The sequence below is a fragment of the Aedes aegypti genome, chromosome 3 (genome assembly GCF_002204515.2).
Source record: "Aedes aegypti strain LVP_AGWG chromosome 3, AaegL5.0 Primary Assembly, whole genome shotgun sequence".
Classification (NCBI taxonomy): domain Eukaryota; kingdom Metazoa; phylum Arthropoda; class Insecta; order Diptera; family Culicidae; genus Aedes; species Aedes aegypti.
The window spans coordinates 140,175,864-140,198,372 of record NC_035109.1 but is presented as its reverse complement, the minus strand read 5'-3'; the positions used below and the strand labels follow the sequence as shown (position 1 = coordinate 140,198,372).

Here is a 22,509-nt window from a genome sequence, read left to right as displayed (position 1 = left end):
TCTTCGAATGTTCTTATGATTTGGTAATAAAAAGACTGTAGAAATTTTTTTTTTTTTTTAAATGAGTCCATTTTATTTCAGCCAGTCCAGGCTACATTGTATTAGTATATCATGAACATCGTTAGACAAACGAAAGAAGTCTAGCGACACATCGCTTCTGATTTTTTTCTGCAGACACAATAGTTGACAGCCGTACACCCACCCTGGCTCTTCCTCAGATTTGGTTTGCCAAGATGGCTTATTTTGTCCAAAACTCCCTGTGTCGATTGACATTTTTTTAGTACATTTTGATTTCATCACTCCAATGAGAATATATATAGTATATATTCTCATTGTCATCACTCCCTCTGACTCTGACAACACTGTTATTTTGCTTTCATTTTCTCATAGGCCAGGAGAAGTGGATGAACTTGTCATTCATTTTTCTGTCAAATCTCATACAAAATCTACTTTTTCTTTGACAGAAATTCACTCTAGGTGAACCACTTCCCCTGGCCTATTCGTTCGCAGTAACTGTTCTTTTCAATCATTCATTCAGCTCGGACGTGGAATCAACTTTTACAAAGCGCGTGTTTGTTATTAATTTTTTACTGTAATCCTTGTGCAAGAGTGCATTTTAAAATCAAGGAATAAAAGTGCATCTTTGTGCAGCGGTGCAATGAATCAACCTCGAAGAAGCAGTACGCATAAAGTTTCGTTACGTTTGGTCGTCGTGTTTGGAAGGATTTGGAAGCGTCGCCAGCATCATCAGAGGAAAAGATCCGAGCAAGAATAGAAGCAAAAAAAGTGGGCGAAAAAAAAGTGAAGCACTTGGATTAGTGTTGTGGACGGGAGTATCGGAAACCCATCGCGAGCGGATTTGTGTTGGATTTTGCGACGAGTAGCAGCAGAATTGTTGAATGTGGTGGATTTGGTGAAAGGTTATCAGTATTGCACGGTTACAGGCCAAAAGTGGACATGTTGAGGAGGTGGAAAAGGATTTTCCAGATGTTGCCTTTGTTGCTGGTGATATTGTTGATGGGAGCGCACAGTGAATCTGTGCCCAAACGAAACGAGGTGAGTTGGAAGGTTGGAACTTTCTGCTGCGAGTTTATTGCGTTGAAAGATGGGTGGTTTATTCTAGAGACAGACTTGCATTGACACTACACGCCTGTGGGTGTGCGGACTGTCCAACACAATCGTGAGCCCCATAATTGCTCTGTTGGCAGTCGAAGATAAGAATATGGAAAAAAAAAACGAATAAAGCATTTGGAACATTTAAAACGGTGCTACGCAGCTGAATGATGAAATAACCACGAAAAAGAGAATCGCATTAATCTGTTGAGGAGTCAGCTGAATGCGTCATCTTTGTTTATCTCTTCTTATGGTGTGGTTTTTTCTTAGCAGAGTCGTTCAGAAGCTAGGGGGAATTCTGGTTGGGGATATTGCAAAACAAAAATATTGTATTTCGTGACATTTTGTGGTAGTCCCATGAAATTAAATTTTTGATATTTCAACCTCAGAGTATGTTTTTTTTTAGTTTATTAGTATCATGTTGAACATTACATTCTTTTTTATATCTGGGTGTTCTATGTAAGGCAACACTGTCATCCTGATTTAGTAAAACTAAATGAAGCTATTATTAGGGAGTCGATGCCGGTTATGGACCCTTTGCGTATTATGGACCCCCTACAGAAAAATTTAAAATTAACACTAAAGCACTATGAAGTAAAGACATTGAATTTGTTGTTAGACTCCACAGAACGTATATGCGTCTGAGATATCATTGCGGAAAAGCGTCGAGAATGAATGTCAGCTACTAATTACTAGCATTGAAACCCTACATTTCATTTGCCGTAGCAGTCCAGATTAGTAAAGCATACAGCATGGCTGGCCTGAAAATTTGTTTTAACATCAAGAGCTTGTTCTTTCGACAAAGTATTTTTGGATAATAGGTTGACATTTTTTTATTGGAACGTGACAACATGTCTACTTGAAGGTTTCAAATAAAGAGCTTTTGTTTCATGTGGGAATATTACTACTTGAGTTTTGGAAGCATTAGGAGAAATCTTCCATTTTGCAGGTATGAAGAAAAAATATCCAAACTATTTTGCAATTTACTACAGTTGACACGCAGGCTTCGTCCTTTGACGGAAAGGCCTGTGTCATCAACAAAGATTTTTTACATCCCTGAGGTAACTCAGGTAAGTCAGATGTGAAAATATTGTATACTATAGGTCCCAAAATGCTGCCTTAAGAAACACCAGCTCGTATTGAAAGTCTTTCAGACTTGGAGTTCCTAAATGTCTCCAGGAGTTCATGTAGTGATTATTTCCCATGGTATCCCTTCGAGAATTTTTCTAAAGAATTCGTAAAAGAATTTTGTTTTAGATATCTCAAAAACACAACCTGGTTTTTGCCAAATATTACCGCAGAAATTAACTCAAAGATCATCAGGAGTATCTTTACTGATTCTTTCGGATGTTTTTTCAAGAAAGTCCTAAATCCTCCAAGATTTTATCTAGTGATTATTCCATCCATTTTCCTAGGGCATACTCTAAGACTTCCGTTTAAAACTTCTTCAAAAAGAAATTTCTCCAAAGATGCCTCTAAGCATTTCTTAAAAATGATCCTTCATAATTTCTTTAAGATTTCAACTTTTGATTTTCATAAGGATAACTCCAGAAATTACTCAGATTTCTCTGGGAATTCCTACAGTAATTCTTAAAGATTTCTTAAGTATGCTTCCAGGAATTTTTCTAGGCATTTCTTCATGCGAATGGAATTTTTCAGAAATTTGAGAAAATGTTCAATTTGTGAAATGTTTCTAAAACACTAGAAGAGTAGGGGCCCAGATATCCGTAGCGGTAAATGCGCAGCTATTCAGCAAGACCAAGCTGAGGGTCGTGGGTTCGAATCCCACCGGTCGAGGATCTTTTCGGGTTGGAAATTTTCTCGACTTCCCAGGGCATAGAGTATCTTCGTACCTGCCACACGATATACACATGCAAAAATGGTCATTGGCATAGTAAGCTCTCAGTTAATAACTGTGGAAGTGCTCATAAGAACACTAAGCTGAGAAGCAGGCTCTGTCCCAGTTGGAACGTAACGCCAGAAAGAAAAAGAAGAAGGTTACTAGAAGAACTCATAGACCCTTAAAGTAATTTTAGAAGCTTTTCTTGTTAAATTACACTGTTCGACAAAAAAAGTCGATCTGAATGCACAGAGACCGGACACCCCGGGCTTGAAAGTATAAAAATAAACAAAAATAATGGCGTTTTCAGAATGTTCGTGTCTGCCCCAGGTCATTTTTAAAATATACTTGAACTTTTTGCATTTATTGTTTAAAAATCTAATCTAATCAATAAACCGACACAGTGTTTTATATTCAGGACAGCGGAGTTCATGTGCCATATAATGTTTTCAACTTTAAATACAATATGAAGAGTTGTAATAAGATTTGCAGGGAGCTCTCCGCCCTTTTTTTGTACCCTCCCCATTTTTAAAGTATCGCAAATGATGGAATATTTGATATACAGGGGGTTGTCAAAATAACAAACACACTGGCAAACACACAGGGACAGGCAAAAATTGGGCCAACTTTGGAATGCTGTAACTTTGACAAAGATTTCCCGGAGGAATCTGTCATTGGGGACATCACAGCCTCCCTCAGGGATGTCCGGTGGTCCCAAAAGTGGCCGAGTAGAAGTTTCCTGTGGCGGCAGGGTTTTTTCATTTGATTTGAAACAATTAGAACGGGTACTTATAGTATGTAGAGGGGAAGAGTTCAAATTACCTGCTACGATATTGTCATAAGATTTTCCTTGGGTAGATCCATTCGAAATTAAATAATTCGAACGGCTTCCTGACGGAAAAAAATAGTTTGTGAATGAGCATGATTATAATCCCTCTGATGGGTATGATTCTCAATCAAGCGATCGTTAAGCCTGATTTGCTGCTGACTAGTAATTTCTCGGCCTATCTCGATGCATGGGAAATTCCTGCAAGGAAACGATCAAGAAAGCTCATTTTTCTGTTCGCAGTACGCAGTTGAAAAGAAATGTCAGTTTAAACGGGAGAGTAGAAAATTTCTGCAAGGACGCGGCGAGAAATTTCTTTGGCGATTCCTGTTCAGCAGCAAATCAGGCTTTAACTGAAAAATGAGTATTGTTCGATACTCTACCAGGGAAATTCCGGAAACGACCGTTATCGTAACGAATATTATCTTTCATCTGCCTGGCACGAGCCTCAACGACTATCTTGCGTGAAGGGCAATCCCAAAAATTTGATTTATGATTGGCCCCGCAATTAGAGCATATAAACTTGGTTGTGTCTTCCTTCACTGGACAGGATTCTTGAGAAAGCCCTTTCCGAACAATGCCAGATTGGGTTATCTTTTTCATAATGATTACTTGGACTGGGGAAAATCCAAGTAAATCATTTATTTCATTTTTGATCTCTTCAGGTGGCTTATAATCACTTGAGAGACCTTTCAAGACGACTTTGAACAGACGATCAGTGTTGTCATAAATAAAGAATTTGTGCTTCTTCTCTACAATATGTTTGAAAAGAAGTTCGCGATCTTTAAAGAGTTTCCAGCTAAACGCGACAGAAAGTCTCCTTTCTTTGCGATTTGGAAGGAGACCTTGATTCCCCTAATGGAGATCAAGATCTCCTGCCTTAATTCTCCAAATTCGAAACAACTGACCACGAGTTGTCCTTTGTTTTCTCACTTAATTCAAAGAGCCTGGGCTGGAGGTTGCTTCGAATTGATATTCGGAAAACTTTGTCTGAAGCATCGAACTGATTGCTCATTTCGATGCAATTATCAACATTAAACATTTACCCTGGCCAAGATCACAGGGGTTGACGGTGCCAAAGTAGAAGGTGCACCTTAATAATATCCGTCTGTGAAACATATCACCTTCCTAATACTTTGGCACACCTCTAACGGTTCATGATTTATCATGAAACGGCTGCATTCAGGCGGAGGATCTGTTAATATGTTTCGGCATATTATCAGGTCCTCTTCGAACGGAGGAACCGCCAGGGCTAGTGCTGGTTGTTTATGTTTCAGTCCGTTTACCGAGCTGTAGCATCCTTTGTACTAATCACTAATCAGTAATGGTGGTTAAGTTTCAAAGCTAACGTGTGATTAATCGTTTTATAATGCAACATAAGAATGGGTGTTTGGTGAAACTGTGATTTACACTCGAAGTTATAAAATAAGTGATTGTGTAAGTGCTAATAACGATATTTGAAGAAATGCATGGTGACGAAAATGGCATTAGAAGTGATTGTGACAGTTTTGTTTAAAACACGTACATAATAATGATAATATGAACCCTACTAGTTTATTGATGGTTATAATACATTCTGCAATCATTTCTCTGAATTCGTGATAAAAGTGACAGCAAGTTCAGTGGAATTGATCGAAGTGATTTTATTTTTTTCTGTAATTTTCTTAATCGTAGTTCGATTATCTTTCAATAATTTATTAATGATAACAGATAGGAAATGGTGATAAACAAGAATTATGAAAGTGTTGTGACGTTATTGTGATAAAAATTGTAGTTGTGATAGTGAAGTGATAAAATGGAAAGTATACATATATGATGTGTGTTACGGAAGTTAATGAGTGATAATCGGTGGTATAAGTGAGAGCGTCAAAAACAAAAGTGTGGTAATTATGTGACAATGACTGATAAAATGAAATGGGGAATGAGGAGCTTTTAATAAAACTATTTCGTTCTTCACTTCAACCACTTTAGTAGCATTTCAATTCTTATCATAGTTTTATAGTAGTCTGGAATACTAGACTTCAAAACTACGGCAAGGGCTGATTGCTGCTAGGGTACACAGTGACCATTTGAGAACAATTGCTTAGGAACGTCTGTGTGATGAATGTAATATAGGCTTATAAAGGCAAATGTATGGAAGGAGCTTAGGGTAGATTAAAAGTCCCAGTACTACCCTTATCGCTACTGACAAAAAATATCAACATTAAACATTTCACCCTTGGATGAAAGCGTGTATTCCAGAGAAAGGAACGTCCTTTCTTCCATTTGTGTCTCGTTTACTGACTGTTCAAAAATCTACTTTTTTTTTGGAAGAAATTTGTAAATTCAGAGATTTGCCCTTCCTTTTGTTCGTGGTTGCAATCATGTTCAGTGAATAAACGAAAGAAGAAGTGACCTTCTAAGATTTTTTTTACAAGACGGTGGCCAAAGGGGATCGAAAAGGGAGCAATAGATATAAAAAGTTGCACTGAGAAGTATTGTTTTATTACTTTGGGTAGTTTTAAAAACTTCCGAGAGAAGAAAGTATTTGTGTACGCACAGCACGAGATTACGATGCGCACTGTTCGTTTGTCCTAATCCCCATTTTTTCACGTATTGTTCCAGGATTGCACTGCTGTTGCAAAAGATGAGGAAACGTTGCTGGTGTTCTCCACTCTTGGTGGTGGATTGACGGCCATTGACCCCATGACGGGTGAAGTTCGATGGTCCATTGAAGATGAGCCAGCCGTACAGGTTCCATCGTTGTCAGGGATGAACACTCACTATCTGCCGGATCCTCGGGACGGTAGCCTTTACACGTACCGGAATCCTGAGGGTGGTCTGAAGAAGCTCCCCTACACCATTCCTCAGCTGGTAGCAAACGCTCCGTGCCGATCCAGCGATGGGATCCTCTATTCGGGGAAGAAAAGCGATGACTGGTTCCTGATTGACCCAAAAACGGGCCGACGCGAAAAGGTTCTAGGATTCGGTACGCCATTGGACCGGGAGAAAGCCGAATCGATCGGATGGGCCACCTCGCGGTCCGTCTACCTCGGACGAACCCAGTATACCGTAATGATGTACGACAGCATGTCCTCCGACCAGAACTCGAAACCGTGGAATGTCACGTTTTTCGATTACACTTCGCACACGATGGCTCCGGAACTGACGAAGGAGTACGGTAAGTTTCTCATTGGTAACACTTTGACGAAACGTATTGATAAGGGTTGGGCTTCCAGTACGTGATTAAAAAACGATTTTAGAAAGTAAGTTCGATAAGGTGTGCTTTCGTAGGTACACTCAACCTTATCCGTCTGAACAGCGGGTGTTGTAAATCAAGTATCACATGCGTTCCATGTGTTTGCTGATTATTGCTGCTGGAAATGTAGAAGTTCAACCATAGATTTTTGTCGTTGCATGTGGGGATTCCCATTGAACAAAAAAATATAAATTATAATTATTATAATTATTGAAGAAATATATTCAGAGACTTGACATACAGTTGCGTTCAGAATTTAAGTAATAAAAGGCGTTTTTATACGAAATTTTCATCTTCGACATGCTATAACCTTGTTATATAGGTGCAAACGAGCACAAGTTTTAAGGAAAATAATTATTTTCTATTATTTTTTGAAAAAAATTTGCGGTTTCCAAGAACGTTGCCGTATCATCTTAAAGCAATTTAGCGAACACTAAACAATTGGCAACCATATATGTCGTAAAAAGGTATATAATCTGGGGTGGCGAATAACTGGTACATGGCGAATACCGGTACACCTTCCCTATAATGATTGTGATGATCTTTCCTCTAATGTAATTACTACCAACACTGATAAAAATCCACATGTTTGATCCGTGTGTTTAAAATTATGGATCGTTTCATGAACGTTAATATCGATTTGTTGTCGTTTTCTTATTATGCATCCGGCAGATATCAAGACCAACACTTATTTAAAATTATTGTTTTCTCGGGCCACGAGCGTCGCAGCTAATATGTGAATAGTGCGCAATGTTCATAAAAATCGTAAGAATGCAGCGCCACACTAAAAAACTGATTTCTAAATGCGGCGAGTTGAGGCGAGGCGCGAGTCTCGCTGGCGCGATCCGGTTTGGTGGCGGGCGCGACAATACAAACTTCGAGTGTGTTACACATTAAGTTTGTTTGGTTTGCTTTATGGACTAATTACTAATTAATCAACTGACACCAAGGATTCCATAATTTTCGCACATGAGTTCCTGAAGCTTCCTCATTTAGATTCGTATGCGTCAACTTATGGGTGCATAGATCATCACCCAACACGGATTCAGTGTGTTCTACTTATGGTTATCTTGTGTTATGAACATCATAGTTAAATTTAGAGATGTACCGAATAGCACTATTCGGCTTTCGGCCGAATACCGAATAGATGAGAAATTATTATTCGGCCAAACGAATATTCGGCCGAACATTCGGCCGAATAATGACTCAATATTCGGCCGAATAAAACCCTTAATTTCGGCCGAAGAACACCTAGTTTTTAAATAGGGATAGCTTCCACGGTGAAGAATTAATCGGAATGATCGTTTTAAGCTTTTGAAACCGTGTGAAGAAAAAAAAAAAAACAAAAATCATAAGTTCTGAGGATTTATATTTCTAAAGTAAGGAATTTGTATCTTATTGATTGAGTTTTTGATCCATTAATACGTCGCTTTATTTCTCATCCGTCTTCTGGAAGTTCATATAAATTGTAGCGGGTCTACCCCGTTTGGCATAATGCCGTATGGCATAATGCCGTTTGGCATACAGTCGTTTGGCATAATAGCTGTTTGGCATAATGCCATTTGGCATAACGGTCGTTTGGCATAATCGCCATTTAGCATAATAGCCGTTTAGCATAATTGTGAAAAACATTGAATTTGATCAAATTCCTTCCATTAAGCAAAGGGGTGTGTATAAACTGCTCACGATCGTACATTCCGTTGTCAGTTAGTGATAGGACATACTTCTTAATCATCATTTTTCAAGGAAACCAATATCCAATAAAGCTCTTTTGGAGTTGCATCATACATGACTTCCGGGGTCATTAAGTCCGGGATATTATGGCGCATTTTTAACAAAAATATATCCAACGCCTAAATTATTCCATACCATTTGAAAAAAGGAACATGTAGTTTTATGACGCATCTTATGGTACGGCATTTTACTGTACCACTGCAGTATCTTCCTTTTTTAAATTATGCCAAACGACCATTATGCCAAACGACTATTATGCCAAACGACTTTATGCCAAACGACTGTATGCCAAACGGCATTATGCCAAATGGCATTATGCCAAACGGGGTAGACCCAATTGTAGCAAATACACCGCATAGGGTCGGTGTTCTCTCAGTAGACAGTTCGCATTAGTAGCTTTTTACGACCGTTTTGCTTTAAATCGTTGCAAAATATTTTTTGAAATGAAGGAGCTATTTATCTAAATACCATCGATTCACAGCTCGATTTTGTTCAAAAAATGATCGAAATATATCGTTTTACTTAAAATTCTAGTTCCCTTGCACTTATAGTACACCTATTGTTCCTATAGTAAGAAAACTTTTTTTTTTTGGATAAACTAAATGAAGAATTAAGAACTTTTTGGATTTAATCGACAGCCATTCTATAAAGTAAAAATATAAAAGGCTTGTAAAAATACGATTTTTTTTCTGTTTTGCCTACGCCGTATTGCTTTTGGAACAGGAATTAGAAATAGTGCTACTATAGTCACATGTGTTCCTATAGTGACACAAGCGATAATAAATGCAAACATATGAATTTTCGTTGTTTTCAATTTATTTTACAAAACCAAGATGGAAAGCACTTTCAGATCACGTAAAAAAATGCCACAATACAACCCATGCAAGATGAGTGAAAGATTGAATGGCTTGTAGGGTGCAGAGCTACTTGGGCACTTCGATGATTCACTTTGGCATGAGGGGTTATTCTTGGCCGAATTTTCTGAAACTATGCAATAAGAAGCAGTTTAATACGACGCATATTGTGGCTACATATGAGCTCAGTAGCTTTCGAAAAACCCCACTGCCGAAGTGAATCAAAAGTGCCAAGAATAGGATCCGGCTCCCTATATTGAGCAGCACCGTAATGCCGTAGAAGGGAAAAATTTTACGTTTTTAAACATTTAGCATCAATCTCCATCCATGGAATCCATCAAAAGGAAAATCTGATGTATCATCACTTGAATAAATTAATCGTATTTTTTTTTAACATTCCTTCGTATGAAACATAATGTTTTGTTACAATTCAGTTTATTTTGTTATTATTCGGTCACTATTCGGCCTATTCGGCCGAATAACAGATTTCAATATTTAGCAGACCGAATATTCGGCAAAATCAAAATAATTGAGATATTCGGCCCGAATATTCGGCCGGCCGAATATTCGGTACATCTCTAGTTAAATTAGTCGATTCATTGATTTGCGCAACTAGTATGTTATGATGAAATCGACGAACTTCTTTTTCGATTTCCATGTTCGATATTTCTAAATTGTTTGTGATCAATCCATAACGAACTAAATTGCGGTTGGACCTCGGGTCGAATGACTGTCATCATGATGCCTCCAAGGAGAAGAAACAAAGTCTGAGGCTGAAATGTTAGATGAAAATTTGCGGATCCGATTTCTCTTTTATTATTGCATGATGTCTGAAATAAAAGTAGTACATTGCAATTTTATGGAAAAACATTGCATTACTTTCATAATTGAATAAAATGTTTGGCTTAGGAGAAAAATCAGATTCCACCGTACCAAAAATGTAATATGTAATTGAATGAAACATGTGTATGATTTTTTTTTTCGAATTGTTGTTAGAAAATAAAAACAAATCTAATGGTTGCGTGGCAGGCTGATTTCATACCAAATTTAAGGGATTTTAAAGGGGATTAATTTTAAAATAGTATCAAACGACACATTTTGTTTCTTCTCCATTAAATAGGTATTACTTTTCTGGGCTTCCATAACTTTTGTGGTTCAAATCCTAAGTTTGAATCTAACTCATTGGATTTTGAATTTTATACACTACTTTGAGGCGACAATGGACATGATACTCAAGATAATTTATATAACATAATTCACCATATTGCGGTTCATTATCACTTGCTATTTATGAATTTTCAAACAGCTAAAACCGTAACAGAATTTTTAGAAAAAATGGTCGTGGCGTCGATTGAAAATATTTAAAAGAAATCATGCAAAGAAAATTAGGCAAAACAAGAAATTCATGCTGCTGTTCTATGCATATTTGTCCCGCGGTCCATAAGGTTTAAATAAATCATTGGACAATTAGACGTAGAAGGGCAGTATTTGTTGAAAAATAGCCTAAAACTATAGTAGCCAGCGAATGCTCGTTTAGATTATTATTTTGTGAAGTAAACACACAAAATAATTAAGATAAGGTTTAGAATTTTACTTTAAAAACTGGTACCATATTTGTATGATTTTTTCTTCAATCATACATTATCAATGCTATGAAATTACATCACCTGAATGTACACAATGAAGGCATTGATGTTTGTACATATGTGAAGGCGTTAAGTTTGCTTTTGTTTACCCCGGAAGATTTATATCACGTGGACAATAAACGAACGTTGTAGAGGAAACATGTTGACACTTTTGGTCTACGTTCTTTACAGACGCGTTACAATATAAATTGTATACCTTTTGTCATCTTCTTATCTTATTAGTGTTTTTATGAGCACTTTCGCAGATATCAAATAATAATTATCTTTAGCAATTGTCCTTTATTGCATTCTAATATTGTGTGGCAGGCTTGCAGTTATTCTCTATGCCCTGACAAGCCTTGAAAATTTCCCTTAAGGAAATGTATCTTGTCCTTTAAAATAAAAAAGTGCTCGGGTCTAAGAGAACTAATCTGTTTCTCATTGCCTATTAGTAATATGCTCTAAGTTATATGTTCTCTGTACCTTTGGAAGTAGGTATATCTAAACTCGTTGCGTGAGTATTTTTTTTTTCATGCATCTCTAGGAGTTAAAAAAAAATCTTCTTAAGACTGGCCTGTATTTGTTCATGCTCATGCCACAGTGTATGGATTGGCACTGTGTGGGATTCGCAATGGGGCGCCTACCCACTAAAAAACAGTCTCCTAGGTACACCGTCACCGTTCTCCGGCACCACCTTGCGGTATTACTTCGAAGAAGAGGCGACACGTGCTACGCGCACCCTTCATTAAGCCCTTCGGCTCCATCATTAATTTGTTAGTTCCTAAATTTTCGCTATCAGCGACTGTCATGCCATGCTGAGCCCTTCGGCTCCCATTAATAATTTGTTAGTGTTCCTAATTTGTTATCTAAACATGCCATATTCAGCCATTCGGCTCACGATACCATGGGTGCCAGAAACTCCCTGTCGAAGGAAGTTCTCTCGGTGCTGGACGCGTGCCATTTAGCACTCCAGGTTCTCGCGCACTACTCGGATAGTCCCCGGCGGTGAATCTATCCTACCCCGACGAAGAGTTCCCCGGAGGTGGAAGTTCTTCCGGTACCGATATTGCCCGGATAGGTGCAGAGGTCGGTCCTGCGATTCCGGTTGGCGGATGACTTCCGGTTCACAGGTGCCCTGACGACCAATTTCCGGTGCTTTTCCACGATCTACTCGGTCTTGTCCCCGACGGTGGATCAAGCCTACCTACCGGTTGGGTGCCGAGGTCGGTTCGGCGATTCCGGTTGGAGACAGACTTCCGGTTCACCGGCGCCTCAACTTCCGCTGAAGCAATGACATTATTTTCGTCACCGCCATCTTCACCGCGTTCCACATCACCTCATCGCTACACATTCTATCCACTACGTTGTCTACAATTACGTCAGCACCACAGACCGCTGTCATTCCGCTACGTTCCGCAGCAAAACGTGGACACTCGAAAACGACGGGTGCGTAGCAGCTACACACGTACACGTCGTTAACCTTTGCAATAACGAAGCCTTCGTCCGCCTGGAACACTATTTCCTGAATAGGATACCTCCCCATCGTCCAGATTGCCGCTGTCTTCGCCTTATCAGCGATCCAGTTACCGTTTCCAGCTGGTACTCGATACGGCTCGGCAAGGATAGCTACGTCGCACTTCGATTCCGATACGGACTTCCACAGCAGCTGTTGCGCTGTGTCACAGTGGTTGAGGTTTAGCTGAGTTACCTCCACTGCGGTTTAGAATTTCTCGCTCGCTTGAAGGCCGGACACTTAGGGCCTCCCGTCGCGTGTCTGTTGCGACTTTTGTCCTTGCAGATCAGGCACCTTTGCTGATTGTTGCAATCCTGCGCCTTGTGACCTTCGTCGCCACACCATCTACAGAGCTTACTTCTGTCTGGTCCTTCGCAGTTCCGGTGGCCGTATTCCAGGCACCTGTAGCATCCCTCCGGTCTCTGGGAGATCTTCAGTGGACATACTGAACAACCGACCCGAATTTTCCCGACTTCCAGCGCTGTGTTGGCTGCGTCTACTGGGAGCTTTATCGACGCTGCCTGTGTTCCAAGCGGTGCTCTTCTTAGCCGTACTGTCATCTGCACCGTTTCCAGATTGCACTGCTCCTTTATAGCGGTCCTCACTTCCTCTTCGGTGGTGATCCAATCCAGATCCCGCAATTGGAGCGTCACTTCAGGGCACATGGCTTTCACCTGCACCTTTTCGCCCATGACTCTCTCGGTTAGCTCTTTGTAGGTCGAGCTTTTGTTCACCGAGTCTTTTTTTAGCTCGATGAGCATGTCTCCCGTCTGGGTGCGTCTGATCCTCTGAACGTCGGCACTAAACTCCTTTAGTTGAGGGTCCGTCCTCATGGCCCGCAAGACTTCAGCATAAGTGTCCTCGCTAGTTTTGACGACAACAGCTTCGCATTTTGCCTTCTTCCTGATTGGCCTTTGCTTTCTGGCACTCTCCTGTTTGCCTCTCTTCTTCTTGTTCCGGACCTCTTGCCATGGGATATCGCCAGGTCCCTCACTGAGCACTTCATCCGCCGGTTTTAGATTTGCACTTTTCGGCTTCTTGGATACAGCCTGTCTTTCGTCTCCTGGTGACGACCTATGTCTTTTAGGGGTGAAACTTGGCGTAGCTCCTATTCCCGCTGACCTTTCTTTCCCCTTGCTATTTTTCCGAGGGGCTATGCCGGTTTTTGCCGGCTGCACTACCGCAGCTGCCAGGGCCTTTTTGGTCGCCGCTAACTCGGTTTCAACAGCTTCAATCCTCTGCATCACTTTCCTCCAGTCGTTGCGTGAGTATATCTAAACTCATTGAACTCATTGTGTGTGTCTGAATTCGGGTACTGAAACCGTTGAATCTTGACCAAATGCTGTCGTATGCAAAAATCGACAGCAACGAATCGAACCAAGCGTAGATCTTAGTGCGGTTCAGTTGTGTCAATTGTATTTAAGTACATAATTCAAGTACCGTAAGGACGCCATTCACCGCTCATTTAACAGCATTACAACACATTAAATTTTGTCAAAAATCGTTTTTTTGATATTTTTCGCAACTTTTTGCGCTAGACGCAAGATAAAGCATTTGTTCTTGTAGGAAAAAAGTTGAAATGTGAACAACGTATAATGATACCGAAAAACATGTATGCCAATGATGCATGTGTAGGGCGCCATTCACCGCTCATCCTAAGTATGAGGCTCTATATACACAACTAGTTGGAATTAATTTACTTTCATTAGCTGGTTGTTATCTTTGTATTATAACAACATATTAAAGCGTGGCAGCTAAAAAGCATTTTTCGATCTGCCATAATAAAATCATTGTTCAACTCATGTTTACCGCCTTAAACAGCCTAAAATTATTTTTTTTTTCCAAATAGTATATAAAATAAATCATATGAATTTCATTCTGATAAAATCCATTCAGGTATACTAATACATGTTGATGACTTTTATTGCGAAAATTTGTTCAGATTTTTCAAAATAATTCAATGAGCGGTGAATGGAGCATGAGCGGTGAATGGCGTCCTTACGGTACGATAAAATTGTTCGACAGCGATTATTCTCGACACTTGAGTCTTAAGCTTTTTCTAAAATAAATATGTCTCCACAAAACAAGAAAAAGTTCGTTTCCTGCTGTGACCAAACGAAACCTATATCACCTTCCAGAAAAGGAAAAGCCTCAAAACATCTGGCAAATGTCTCACAATTAAAGTTTTATCGCCTAATCGATTTCAACGACCGTGTCAATTCGCTTTATCGCATATGGTTCGTGCGAAGAAAGTTAAAGAATAAGAACACACACTTTACCGAACCGATTCGATACTTGTTGTGTTTGAAGTAATTATAGTACTTAATTATAGGTATATCTTCTTCTTAAATCCCACAGAATTCCTTCATTTAACCAGTAGCTCATCAGGAATGACGGTTACCATCGAACGGAAGAAGGGCACCTCTCTGTGGCAAAAGGATCTCTCCAGCCCGGTGGTGGCGGTTTTCCTGCTCGGGTCCGAAGGTCTCCTAAGCGTGCCGTTCCAGACGGTTTCCGACGATGCACTGCGCGACATCAAAGAGGAGGGCCACATCAACAACGTGAACCTATTGTAAGTTTTCCGTGATCGATCAATTGTATTTGGGTCAAAATTTAACAGAAACCAATTGATTTTTTTTGTATTTTTAGCCCCAGCTTGTACGTGGGAGAATTAACCAACACCATTTACGCCATTCCGTCGATGGTGGATAAGCATACGGCCACGTTGCCGTCCGAGCCGAGGGTCAATTTACTCGGCGGTCCCAAGAGGAGTGAAACGGATGATCCCTCCACACACGATCTAATAGCTACGGATACGGTTCAAATGCAAAATGATAACATAATCATTCTAGGGCATTACCAGCCTCCGAAGACGGATGAAAGTCTCAAGTTGCACATTTCTCCTGGCTCGGCGGGGCGGATGTTCAAGGATGGTCAACTGTCGACGGTGCTGTTGGGGTACAGTGGGCTGCCCAAAGCTGAGGAGAACGTGAAAACCATTGGAGTTCAAACGGATGATGATCAGATCCCTCGAAGAAATGCATCAATCTATGCAAACGAGACCAGCTTCAAAGCGTTGATGGGACGGATGTATCTGGATGTGAAGTTCTGGCTGGAAGCGCAGCCTAACAAACTGCCGACGATGATGTTCGTCGCATTGTTTGGAATGGTGGTGTTCGGGTTCTGGTATTTCCACCTACAGATGAGGGCGTTGCAGGAGCAAAGCCAGAATGGTTCACAAACCAATTCGAACCGTAGCAGTGGGGGTAATTACGCAGAAACGATCGATTTCGGCGATGGTGAAATACGGGTGGGAAAGATTAATTTCAACACCCAGGATGTGCTGGGGAAGGGTTGCGAGGGCACGTTTGTGTTTAGGGGGACGTTTGAAAAGAGGGAGGTTGCTGTGAAGAGAATATTACCGGGTTGTTTTACGTTGGCGGACAGGGAGGTGGCACTGCTGAGAGAGAGCGATGCCCATGAGAATGTGGTGAGGTATTTTTGTACTGAACAGGATCGACAGTTTCGGTATATTGCTGTAGAGCTGTGTGCTGCCACGTTGCAGGAATATGTGGATCCAAAATCAGGCGAGGCTTTTCAGAAGCAGATATCATTGCTGGAAGTGCTCCAGCAGGCTACGAATGGGTTGATGCATTTACACTCGCTGAACATTGTTCATAGAGATATTAAACCACAGAATATTTTGTTGTCGCTGCCGGATAACAAAAAACGAGTCCGAGCGATGATTTCGGACTTTGGATTGTGCAAAAAGTTAAATTATGGGAAAGCAAGCTTTTCAAGGAGATCGGGAGTTACGGGTACTGATGGATGGATTGCACCGGAAATGCAACGGGGCCATCGAACCACCACCTCAGTCGATATTTTCTCGCTAGGCTGTGTATTTCATTATGTGATATCCAAAGGATTTCACCCGTTCGGGGACAATCTTAAGCGACAGGCAAATATTCTGTCTGGTGAATATGATCTAAGCACTCTTCACAACATAGGAGTCCCTAAAAATTTGTCCGTGTTGGCAGAGGAACTTATATGCGATATGATCGCTGCTGATCAGAATAAACGGCCACCAGCGTCAGCTGTTCGAAATCACCCCCTTTTCTGGAGCAATGAGAGAATACTTTCGTTCCTGCAGGATGTCAGTGATAGAGTTGAAAAGTCAGATGTTCTCACCGATCCATTACGAACGTTAGAACGCAATGCCCGATATGTTGTGCGAGACGATTGGAGCTTACATTTGGATCAGGAAATAACCAATGATCTGCGGAAGTATCGCGGCTATCAGGGCTATAGTGTCCGAGATCTTTTGCGAGCCCTTCGAAATAAGAAACATCATTACCACGAACTAACCCCAGATGTGCAGGAGGCTCTTGGTGCTATCCCTCATAAATTCACACAATATTGGATCAATCGGTTTCCGCATCTTCTATCGCATGCCTACCACTCGTTGGCTGATTACTCCCACGAACCCATATTCCATTCGTACTACAACGATGAGGTCAACTATCAGTTTAGCAAACCTGCATATTTCGATGAGGAGGGCAACGAAAACTACGAACTGATTCGTTACTACGAGGGAGCTCAGAAAATGAAGGCCACCCAAAGTCCCAAACGAAAGCAAGTTACCATTCAGGATCCCGAGTCGGCGCCTTCAACCCCTTCGAAAAATAACCGACGTGGGACGTACAATTTTAGCAAGTATTCAATGGCCGACACCAGCTTCATCACCAGGGAGCAAATGATGGGAAAGAGCTTGGCCACCACCATAACCCCCAGTGCCACAAATAACACCCCGGCAGCAGAAGAAGACACCATCGTGAGTGAAGCGATGGCAACAGATAAAATTGATTCGGATGCCTTTATCACGGTGGAACGTCCTCACCACCACAATCGAAAAAAGTTCAACAACAATAATAATAATAATCACGTCCGAAGGAGAGAAAACGCCAAGGTGACGTGGGATCTACAACCGCAATCGGTACAAAAGAGTCAGTAGCGCATCGGTCTCTCATCGGAGGATGGCTGAAAATGGAAATATGACACTTTTGTCATTACATGTTATCACGATTGTGTTTCATTCCCGTTAAAAATAGTGTTCTTCGTTAGTTTTGCAAACATACATTTTTAGTGTCGTGTATTTTTCCATGATACCTAGATAAATAGAGTTTATTTTTGGATCTTTTCTCCACTAGCAAAATTTTTTGTCAATCAAATTTCCCTGTATATGCCAAGCCAACCCACATTTTCCCAATAGGATAGTATAAAATAGACTCAAACTGGTGCATCGTGTGAAACAATCGAGTATCTGTTGAGATCTCATTATAACAGCACACAATTCAATAGAAAACAACCAAAATAGTTTTTAATAAACCATAGAGCATAAGTAACTAACAACAACCATATATGAAAAACATCGATCAACACCGTGTGTGTGAAACACAAAAAAAAAACCGAACCTAATGCACCGTCTGGGGGCAAGCACGCGCGTTAGATTGTAATTGTCTGTGATACTATTGCTAACCGGTTTGGAAAAGAGTGTAGTAAACCTTATTGCTCTACCTTTTCGAGAGAGAGTGAACATCTCCGCGATTCAACTAAGGTGTTTTTTCTCTAGTGACTGCAAACCAAATTGGTTAGTTATTTTTAGGGGAAAACTTAGATTTAAAGTAGCAAACACATAAGAAAGCAAACAACTATCGGGCATAAAAATCTACTTGTACATTGTTTTGGTAATGAATAAAACTTAATTTTATTGTAAAGGTCGTGGTTTTGAAAATGGTAATTGATGACAAATTCAATGAATTTGCTGGGGCGTTATTTTGAGCTTTCTTTAACATAATTTATAACATTATTTTTCGTTTAATCGATTAAATCTTACAATTTAAATATACATAGTTTGATTTCATTGCTGAGATATATTGGTGCTTTTTTATTAGTTTACCAATTTCTTTTGATGATTGTAGTTGATTTTTTAGTATGAGATTTAAAGAAGATGAGCAACTATTCCTAAACTTTGGGCATAAGACGTTGTAGAGGAGGCTTGAGATTCAGTGTAAGTAATGTCAGGTGGTATGATTATTCTATTCTATTCTATTCTACTTGCACAGCCAATATTGAAAAGCATCCTGGAAATACCGATTTTTTTCGAGTATGGGCAAATATTAAAATGGCCAGGCCCACTGTGCAGACTTAGGTTTGAAGATAATTCAAAATATTACGGCAATCAGATTATCCAAGTATGAATAACATGATAAACGCAACTATTTGATTTTTTTAATAGAAGAAACGGGGACAACCGTATCAACAGTTTCATTTCAAGGAGAAAGATAAAATCGTTGGGAGTGACGTTGCTAAGAATGTTAATGCACACTCGATGTTTTGCTTTTCTGCATCATGGGATGGGACACAGGTAGGTATTTCTTCCTTGTGCCCTGGCTCAAGAGCCTTGGCTTAAGCACCTTTTTTCGCTCTCTGAAAAGAGATGAAACCCCTCCCGCTTTGCAATAATGGGTTAAATGCATGGCCTGTTTCGCTAGTTATGCTCACCACATAGTAACGCACATGCATTAGTGCCTATGCACGAAAAATCGCTAAAAGGCAACGCGGAAAATATTTGTATGGCGAAATGCACCTAACGAATTATTTCTCAATACAGGTATGTTCCGTTTTTATCAACACGATTGATAATTTTCAGTTGATAAAAACGGAACCGTGACAAAAACATTAGACAAAATATTTTGAAAATTTGAAATGGAAATAACAGTTTTGACACATGTTCACTATATAAATGCACAGTTTTGATGTTCTGGAGCTGTGAAGAGGATTGATTATTCATATAGGTTCGTAATACAAGTTGATTGTAGACTCCAATCAATCAATATGATCCAGCGATAAATCATTATCAATTTTAGTTTTATTAATACATAATCTCAATAAGTTTAATAAGTAATATTACAACAATAATCATATAAATGTAATTTGCACCATGAGATGGCCCATACATGTAAAAATAGCAACAAGGATGTGGGTCAAGCTGGTTTTTTTTTCAAGAAATATTCAACAAAAATCAATATCTTTTTCTTCTCATCATCCTCATATTTATGCATCTACTTATTTTTTGTGGCATTAGATTCCAATTGAAAATAGCCTTCTTTTAATATTAATCTCGTAAACACTTCTGTAATTATTAACTGAGAGATTTTTTGCCAAAGAACTTTTTTTTGCATTTTTAGTCACATCCGAATAGCGATTAAATAGGAGGTTATGTTGCGAGAGTTTTACAAATTCTTTTGAATATTTACAGTTTCTTGTGCTTTGGATTACCAAAATCTTATCGGTAAAATTCTTAAAAGTAAACTCGGCTGGGATGCACTAATCATAAGTGATAGAGATGCAAACGACACGTTGATAGCCTTCCTGCATCTTTACTCTTCTCCAACACAGTTGTTGTGGAAGTGATGCAGGTATGATAGGCAAACAGTTTCAACACTAAATAAATCACACTCGCTCTGTGCGCGTGTGTAGTATACATGAGATGGATAGATAGGGGCAATGGGGGCAATATGAACATACGGGGCAATATGAGCCACCCCGGTTTTGACCTCAAAAACAGTGTTTTAATGTCTAGTGTCATTATGATCTGCTAAAGGATGCCGCAAATAGCCACCACAATAAAAACCGTAAGAATATTCGTTTGAACACTCAAGATATTTACAAAATTGTACAAATTTGTCCTTCGTCATGAAAAGTTTATAATTTTGGCAGTTTTTAGTTAAGCCTATAAGACAATTATATTTATAATTCTGATAAATTTTACCAATCCATTGATACTTCTGATCATAATGAGCAGTTCGTGAGCGAAATTAGATTTGTTCGTAAACAAAATTATTGAAAAACAATATATTATTTTCAAGATGAAGGAGCGGGGCAAAATGAGCCACCTAGATTTAAGCAAAACAAACGATGTTTTGAACATAAAAATGCATTGCCTAAATATACTAGATTATTTTTTTACTGCATAGTCACTTTGCTAGTAAATACGTTGAACTAAGTATCGCAATTTAGTACTAGTATAACATTGTCTATTTACTATGTATTATGTATCCTTGAAAATAAGCCGCTAGAATCAATAATTTCAAGCAAAGCTAATGCAATTTCCTGTGCAATAATGTACTCTTCACCACTAACTCTTCTCTATACTGTTTTATATAAATATCATTCGATTGAATGAGATGGCTCATAATGCCCCATATGGTTGGTGATCACGTAAAAAAACATGGTTTTCCAAAAAGTTCCTGAAATAATTTGCAAGTTGATGCTAACATTAATTATCGACGTAACATGGAAGATAACATTTTATAGTACAAGTCACTTGCATTTAAACCATAATTTTTGCTGTTTTTCTATGCATTCCATGACGTTTTCCTTAGGCGGCCCATATTGCCCCGATCACCCCTATGGGTTATGAAAAGGGTCTGCGTGATATGTAGGGTTTTGAACTCGAAACTCGTAACCTTCTGAGTTATTGTGTCACCAAGTGGCTCGGTAGCTTAGTTGGTAAAGCGCTCGTCTAGCATACAAGAGTCCTGGGTTCGACTCCAAGCCGAGTTTCACCCATAATTTATCCATCTTTACCACGCGTCATGAGTTAATTAATTTAATATCTATGTGGATTGGATGTTTGGTAATCTCAATATTTGTGTCAATATAGAAGCTAAAATTATTCATAATCGTTATAGAGCTGTTCAGATACAATTGCAGCTTTGAAGAAATAAATAAATAAAAGAGCTGTTTCCCCACCGAGATTTTTGGTTTTCACAAACTGGTGGTTTAGTGTCGATTTGATGGGTATACAATTGATTTGTCTGATAAAATAAATCATACCTTGTTCGGTGACTCCCGAATAAACTTTTGCGAAATTATTTACTATTTCTTTTGGTATGTTTTCTCGAGAAGGCGGAATCTAATACTTACTTACATCTTTGCGAGTTTGTCATGTTTGTTTTGCATTGGTTTAAACTCATAAGGTGTTTCGTGATATAAACATTCAAACTACTTTTATTCCTCATTAAAGAATAACACCACCATCAAACTAAAGTTCTAGTTTTATTCAAGAAAACTGAAATTGGCTATGCTCATTTAAAACATAAAAATATGTGGAATCCAGAACAAGCATTTTCAAATTTGAACTTTTTAGCAAGAAATTTTTTTTTATTTTTTTGAATAAGTGATTGGCAATTTGGTATCCATGTGGAGAATAGATGCGTGTCTATTTAAAGATCAGGATCCCAGAAAATTTTGAATGGGAACGTGCATGACGCTTGAACGTCCATAATTAACAGTTTCTCAAATTGTTAACCATTTCAACCCTTTTCCCTCTTCCCGGATATAAACTCATTGTATGAAGATTCCTAAATTTTCAATAGTTTTCTTAGTTTTGGTTGACGTTTTCACCTACCCCTTGAAGCAGGACCTAATTAGGTTTGCTGTTTGATTTAATCTGTGAAATGCTATCGAGTTTGCGAGATAAAAGATGGTGTCCATCTCTTATAACAAAGAATTGAACATTGGCTAAACATATTTGACTATCACATTCATGATGCCAAGTTATATAGTAAAAAGAAAATGTCTCTGCAACTTTCTTAAGCACGTATGCAGCTAGTCATATTTCCAGTTTGGCTAGGACGTGGCCAGAGCAAATCTCGACTATGGATCATTGAATGTAGTTTTTGCAAGTGCTCACCGCATCAAA

General features: G+C 39.2%; 1 protein-coding gene across 1 annotated transcript; it reads left to right on the top strand.

Annotated features, from left to right (window-relative positions):
* Positions 1–499: 499 nt before the first annotated feature.
* LOC5574668 (serine/threonine-protein kinase/endoribonuclease IRE1) lies at positions 500–18,517 on the top strand. The gene is made up of 4 exons (XM_021854940.1): positions 500–1,056; positions 6,384–6,939; positions 15,102–15,315; positions 15,393–18,517. Exons 1-4 carry the CDS (start codon positions 958–960, stop codon positions 17,752–17,754), a joined length of 3,231 nt encoding a protein of 1,076 aa, XP_021710632.1. The 5' UTR covers positions 500–957; the 3' UTR covers positions 17,755–18,517.
* Positions 18,518–22,509: the final 3,992 nt, after the last annotated feature.